General features: G+C 50.7%; 1 protein-coding gene across 1 annotated transcript; it reads left to right on the top strand.

Annotated features, from left to right (window-relative positions):
* Positions 1-290: 290 nt before the first annotated feature.
* LOC104548566 (meiosis 1 arrest protein-like) lies at positions 291-6995 on the top strand (the record flags this gene model as incomplete). Its single annotated transcript, XM_010194618.1, has 3 exons — positions 291-539; positions 2538-2720; positions 6824-6995. Coding segments are annotated over exons 1-3 (604 nt in total), but the record flags the coding sequence as incomplete, so codon positions are not given.
* Between the last annotated feature and the right edge of the window lie 335 nt (positions 6996-7330).

The raw sequence follows: 7330 nt of genomic DNA, 5'->3' as shown, positions 1-7330 counted from the left end.
TTTAACTGCTCCCTTTGCATCTACGAGCTTACGCCTGCCGTGCGTTTTCCTTCATTGAACCGTTCTGTTTCCTGACCATACACACTTTCACTTGTCTTTGTGTAGATTTATCAGAGTATGGACAATGATTGCTTTGGAGAAAGCTGTGGGACTCTTAATTCATTACTGTTCTGCTATGCATCAAGTTGCTTTCAAGTGAAGGGGAGACTCACTCATTGCTGCTATTTGCTCATTTCTCCTGTCGCGACGCAGGCGGATAACTGGACATCTGACACCCCTGTTCGGAAGCCATGAATTCCAGAAGACTGCTCTCGGAATCACGGAGAACATTTCCTGCTCCTAAAGCACACTGCCAGCAGCCGTCGCGGGTCCTGGTGGTGGACGTCACCTCTCCCAGCTGGACCAACACCTGCTCTGCTGTGGCCGAAGCTCTGGACAACGCGCTCTGCCTGGCCTGCAGCCTGATAGGGCCCTGCCGCGTCCCGCTGCTGAGCCTCTACGCGGTGCAGGGCCAGCAGGAGTGCCTGCTGCCCTTCACGGTAGGTGGGAAAGGCCGTGTCCCGGCAGCTGAGGGGCGCAAATGCAAGATGTGGTTGCAGTGCAGTAAAGAGAGCGATGATTTACTACGAGTGTGTATCTAAAAACGAATCGCTCTCAAAGAGCACGCCTTCATAGGCTTCATGGAAGAGGTGAATTTTATGGAAGAACGATGTTTAAAAGGAGGAATGTTGTATTTCTGATGTATGCAGTTGCACATGTGCATAAATCGGGTTTTGTGCTGCTCCCTTCTAAAACGTCTGTTGCACCCCTCCCTTTCTGCACTGTCTGTGCTGCTCCTCTGTCAAAATTACCAAACACACCTCTACACCTGTAATAACTTGGATGGTGAAGTGGTCTGCACATTACACAAATATTACCGCTTTGGGAGGGGTTCCAGGCGTTTGAGGGGAAAAGATCAAAATCCAAAATATTTTTTTGCCAGATTTGATAAATATCCTGAAATTACAGATTCATAGAATCATTTAGTTGGAAAAGACCCTTAAGATCATCGAGTCCCACCGTAAACCTAACACTCCCAAGTCCACCACTGAGTGAGGAACCAAGATAGAGCTGTATTAAAGGTTGCTTATTAGACAAATCGTACAAAGCCAGGAAAGCCCCAGAGCTGAAAACAGAGACTGGAGAGTACACGGGAAGTGTCACATACGGTCACCCTGTTCTCGGTCTTTGCTGGGCACTTGTTTATGGTTTCTGTCCCTGCTGGCCTAACTCCCAAGTCCAAAGAGCTTCCCTGGAAAGGGCAGGGGGTGCCAAAGAGAAGGAAACCAGGAAGAAAGTGAATAACCTTTCTTTGGTTATTTGGTGGAGGACAACAGATGCTGACAAGAGGGAAAGCGAGGATTAAAGTGTCAAAAATGTTAATGGGGGACTGCGTAAGGACTGAGCAGAGCCCTGGTGTTCCCTTGGGCTGCACAGCCATCCCCCACAGCTCCCAGAGTCTCCCTGACGGAAAGGGCTGAAGAAGAAACCAGGGAGAAACACATTAACTACGGGGACTGGCAAATCAAGAAGGTGACGTGGCTGAGGATACAACGCATTGAAGCGGCCAGACAGGGCAGCGAGCACAGCACCCACCTCCGCTCTGCCCAGGTTCATTGGCCGCCTCCTCTGCGAGGAAGGTGACTTCAGGCAGCGGGGTTTTGCATCACCTCACACATTTGGTAGAGTTCACCATCAATCTCTGCCATGACCAGACTTCACCAGTTTACCTGCTGGGTACACCTTGACTCCTTTGAGCTCCTGTGGAAGCTCGGGGAGCTGGGATCTGTGGGAACGCTAGCGCAGACGCTCCACACGTCTTTGGATCCTGCGTGCTCCTGGCATGGTCACGTCTATGCCAAGGACAGGTGACAGCTGGGCAATATTGCCTGGAGGAGCAGTATGAGAGGGGTGAGCCGTGATCCTGGCCAGCCCTGGCCGTGTTCGGTCTGCCCGCTGTGGATCTGGGTGACCACTGTAAAGCGGTACCAAGTCCAAGGAAGCGCTGAGCAACACACGTGATACAGGGGTTCACCTCTTGGCTGCAGGTAGCCTGGATCACCATAGCAGGCAGTGAGAATGTGGCCCAGTATCCTCCAGTCTGTGAGACTGGCACAAAGCATTACTGAGGTGAATGTCCTAAAACAGCAGCCTAAGAGCATAAGAAATGCTCTTCTGACCAAGAGCAGCAGTCACCAGCCCAGCCTCAAGAGAAAGGCTATTTCGGGGCAGTGTCCCAGCCCATCACTTTCTGCAGTTCCCACTCCCCTGGTTCCACAGCCGTTGTTGCTCCCCTTGGGATCTGCTTCTGGACCTGTTACCATCAGTCTGTGGAACCTCTTTTTCACAGAATCACAGGGTTTTGAACCCTCCTGAGTGCAGGTTCTGGGGGTCCACAGCCCAACAAGAATTGGGGTAGGGGTACTGAGGGGTGACTATGGCCTGGGGATATCACACTTTCCTGTCTTTACTCAGTGCCATTGAATTCTCTTTTGCAGCAAGTGAGAGAAAACTTCGCACGAATTCAAGCCTGCATTTCGGAGCTCCGTTCCCTACCGAGAGAAGGCTGCTTCCCGCAGGGGGGACACGGCGTGGTGCAAGCTGTGCAGGACGGGCTGCAGCAGTTCAAGCAATACAGCAGACACACAGCAGCAGGAGGCTCCACAAACACTTCTGTGGAGGTAAGAAAACATTGGGAGGCAGCGGGACCCAGCCACCAGTCTTGCCACTCATTGGCACGTGAAGATGATCGTCTGTGTGGTATCTAAGGTCCATGGGAGGGAGTCACTAAGAGAATAAGGGAGCATCACATCTGTTCTTGGCCTGCATCTCCACATTGGGTGAGCAGGAAAAGGGTGACACAGAGACAATGGGGCAGTCCAACTGCTCTGCCCATGCAAAGAGAACCGTGCCTGCTCTGATCCTGCATCCCCACTCCTTGCACCTCACAGGGCCCTGAATAAGGCACAGCTGCGAATGCCCAGAGCACCCTCACATCACACTCCACGAGCCGTGCTTTATAAATGTGTCTCTCTCATGTTCTACTGACACTCACATAGCTTAAATTTCATAAAAGGCAGCCTAAAAGCAAGTTCAACAGCTAAAGCAGCATTACTGCATGGTGAGAGGGATTTCTGTTCACTCCAGCTCTGTTACTCCCTATCCCACACCACAGCAGCTCCCAAACTCCCTTCTAAGGAGGAAGGCCCTGGCAAAGGGGAGTCAAGTGTTTTGAGACACGACATGCAAACATTTCCTTTCTCCTCAGGCCTTGTGAAGTTTGGGACTGGCTATCATTCTTTGCCTGCAGAAAGCAGACCGACCAGGGACTTTAGCCAAATAGGTCCTGTGGGACAGGGCATTCCCATGAGCAGGCATGGAGGACAGCCCGATGTCCCTCTGGGGTTGCAGTGCCCGTACCACTGCCCTGCGCTCGCAGCAGGAGCGGACGTGCCCGCAGCAGGGCTGTCCAGTGCTTGGGCCACTGCATCGCTGCGTTGTCACTGCCCAGCCTGGGCACGGCTCTGACACCACCCTGCACAGCGAGCACCCCAGAAAACGTGCGGTATTCAGTACCCCAGCAGCCTGAGACCCAACGTCCAGAAACCCTGCATGGATAGATCAGGTCTTCAAACCCCTCTGGGCAGACACCTGTAGAAAAGGGGACACATCTAGGGAAAGCTGTACATACAGCAGTCCTGGGACAGGGTCTGATGTATTCTGGTGCATGCTAGGGGCTCTGTTCTCAGCTGGGTGTGCGTCCTTGCCTAAGTGGGAGGGAAGCTGCTAACAACACATGACAACATATTTGCAAATGTAGAAAACAGAGCTCACAGGAAGAAGTATTTTTTAAAGTAGCATCAACTGGTGTGAAAGGACAGGCAGATACCAAGAGAGGAAGGATGCAGACAGAAGTGATGTTTTCTTCTGAACACGAGGAAACATCAGCTCAAAACTGTCTTTCATTTCAGGCCTCAGGCCCAAGGTCGGTCCTAAAAAGGAATCCAGACTCGCGTGAATGAAATTTCCCCAGCCCTTCCACTTTATCTGGATCCTGAAACCCTGCCAGTCGTGCTGTGATGAGGCAGACTCTCCCAGCTGTAATTAAGACTCACACCTCGTGTCTATCCAGGGAGCCTCTCTCCCAATTTACCTCTTCTCTGTGTTTTCTTAGGGCCCTGAGGTATTTCTCCCAACCATTTCAAATGTGATTTGTGCTTTAACTTCAACGCTGGGGGTTGGAACGAGTGTGGTACACTTTTGACACAAGACCTTTTTGACAGGAAAAAATCTTTTGAAGGAGGAGGAAAAAAAAACCCAACTAAACTAACTTAAGGCAGTTAAAGCAGGCATTTACCCTGTTAAATTCAACTGCATCAGGTAGACTACGTGTGGTGACAAAGAACTTGGCGTCTCCCACAGGCATTTTCTGTGTGGTCCACCCTGAGCAGCAGCAGTTCTGTTCTGTGACACTTCAGGCATCAGAGCAACCCTGGCACGCGTGGTGCAGGCCCCGTCCCTGGAAACGCTCAAGGCTGCGTTGGACGGGTGCTGAGCACCCCGACCCAGCTGAAGGTGTCTGCTCACTGCGGGGTTGGACTTGGTGAGCTTAAACGGTCCCTTCCGACCCAAACCGTTCTGCGATTCTACAGTTAAAAACAGCTTAGGAGAGGTCTTTCTGCGCTGAACGTCAGGGTGTGGATAAGAAAATAAGCCCTGCTTTATCCAGTGTTTGGAACTCTAGTTCCTTCTGGGTTTTGGTAGGATGACTGTCAGGTTCCACCAATGCCATTTCCTCTTTTTAGTTCAAGAGCTCACATGCTTTAGTTAAACACCCTCATAAATCAGTTGACTCCAGTATTTTGCAGCTAAGATTTAACTTAAGAGTTAAATGGAGTGTTGGTTATTCATCAAAATTTAATGTCATTTTGGTGCATCAATGCTCAACCGCCAAACTGACATCTCAGTGGCCCTGCTACCCACGGTGCTGGCCGGAACAGCAAATTACAGACATATAATTACAGTCAGTAAACAACTGAGGAGTAAAATAGTAGGGAAAAAGGAAGAGCAGCATCTGTGAAATCCTGCAGCAGGGGGACGGCGCCCAGCAGAGGCAGCCAGCGAGGGCCAGGCCTGCGCTGGGATGCGCTGGCTCATCTCAGAGAAAGTTTCTGCCTATGAAGCCTTCTCTTCTGAAAGAGGCGCTCTTGTTTGCTTTTACCGCTATGCATCTAAAGCAACACGAGTTAAACCAAAAGGCTTTCCATGTACTTCCATCCCCACACAGCAGCACACGCAGTGGGCACACATGCCCAGGCACACGCCTGCTGCAGCACAGAGGGACAGGGCTATGGACCGCGGTACGACAGAGAGAGCTTCGACAGCTGCCGGTGGAGCACACGTACACGCGAGCGAGTAGAAATGCAAGTTACGGTTGTATCAGGCATCGCGGTTATACCAGAAGTACAGTTTCTTTAGCATGAGACCGTGGTGGCCGGTACTGGCAGTGCCAGAGCGCTGCTGGCAGTTTGCTTGTGCAAATCAGGTGTGGTCTGTAGGCAAACGTGCATTTTCCTAAGTTAAACCGCAAAGAGGGAAGAACGTTCACAAGCGAGAAGCAAGCCTGGGAGGCAGACTTTGTTACAACCTGCAACCATGTGAAACACCAATGTTTGATAAAAGTGTTGAAAATGCTTACTCTTCTTTGATCCCGACTTCAGAGGGGAAATCCACCAGCACCAGCGAAGCTGAGTCTCAGCAGCAGCCACAGGGTGGGAAACGTGGCCAATCTGCGAGAAGATGAAAGGCATTTTTCAGTAACCCATTTATCCGTTAGATTAGGAAGTATAACGGCATTAAGGGATTACACCCAGAAACTGTGGTCACACGAAGGGAAGTCACAGAAGCTACCACCAACACCAAAAATCCACAACCCAAATCCAACCAACCAAAACCCCACAACCCCTAACCCCCAAACTGTCACTTCTCTTGGCACTGTTTAATATCTTTATAGTAGAACTCGTAGGTACACTGTTAAGCTGCCCCGAACACTCCCTACAGGACATTTGTTAGCAGCCTTACCTAAAACACACCTATCCTTCATTTAGAGTTACTGAATAGTCCTTTGGAGCAGGGAGCAGATGTGCTGAGAAGGCTCGGTTCTTCACCATCACTGAACATCAGGGAGGTCAGAACTCTCCATTTCCTCCCCTAACAAGCTGTGCCTGATGCTTCAGACAGCGCTGCTGATGGGCCACGGTGAAGCCCTTTGCAGTCACTTACTCGGTGTCACACCAAAACTGGGAATCACACCTGCTGTTGCTCTCTTCAGACACATCTTTAGGATAGACTTTATACTTGTTTTTATAAGCAAAAAAAAAATCCTATTTGGTCCTCAAGAGGTAAGGCCAAATTCAGTCTGTGAGCTCTAGCTGGTGAGCAGTGGCAGCGGTGCTGTCCCCCAGGGAGTAAATCCTGTGCACACTCACTGACCACAAGTGCAAAGCGCAGTATAAAAAAGCTGTGGCCTCTCCCACCTTCCAGCAGCGGCACAAAACCTGCTGCTCCTACAGTGAGCCGCTCAGGCCGCTTCATACGGGCTTAAATGAAAGTCAAACCTCAAAAAAATGCTTTGAAATCTGCTTTAGAACAGATACGAGATTTTAGTGAGATTTCTCCCCTCTCCACAGTGGGATCCATGCCATTCAAAGGGACCAGGCATCACTGCCTATCAGGAGAGGACTGGGGTAGAGGCTGCTCTTGCCTGCTCTGGTTTGCGTTTCAGATCACAATTTTGACGAGCCAGTCCAGCAGAGAGATGGTAACGCAGCTGGAAAAGAAGTTAATTGATGTAGATCTCGTGAGCCTGAGGAAGATACAAGTCATCGAGGTTTTGAAGAGAGACTTTCTGCAGCCCGAGGATCAGTGCGTGCCAGCAGAAGACCCCAGCAGCAGTGGTGAGTGTGGGACAGGGTCAGGGTTAGACCCTAATGGCTTGGGGGAGTCACAGCTTCGGACAGGGCAACCGCTGGTTCTTGCTCTGGTCCAAAATCTGCCACTTTCCTTTGTGCCACTGGCATGAACAACACTCAGTGGGAGCTACTGCACCTGGAGGAACGGCAGAAGGTTTGTACCACAGCACGTCTCTGGGGCTTCAACACATGTGGCAGAATTAGCATATGGACTTCCTGCGTTGCTGCATGGTGTTACCTAAAATGGACCTCATGCTCAGTACGGCCTTATTGAGGGATTAGGGAAGAATGCATAGCATTTATGGGCTAACACACTCTCA

This window comes from Mesitornis unicolor, unplaced genomic scaffold (assembly GCF_000695765.1).
Source record: "Mesitornis unicolor isolate BGI_N332 unplaced genomic scaffold, ASM69576v1 Scaffold53051, whole genome shotgun sequence".
In the NCBI taxonomy this organism is placed as follows: Eukaryota; Metazoa; Chordata; class Aves; order Mesitornithiformes; family Mesitornithidae; genus Mesitornis; species Mesitornis unicolor.
Note: the sequence above shows the minus strand (reverse complement) of the source record. Positions and strands in the feature narration are given on the sequence as shown.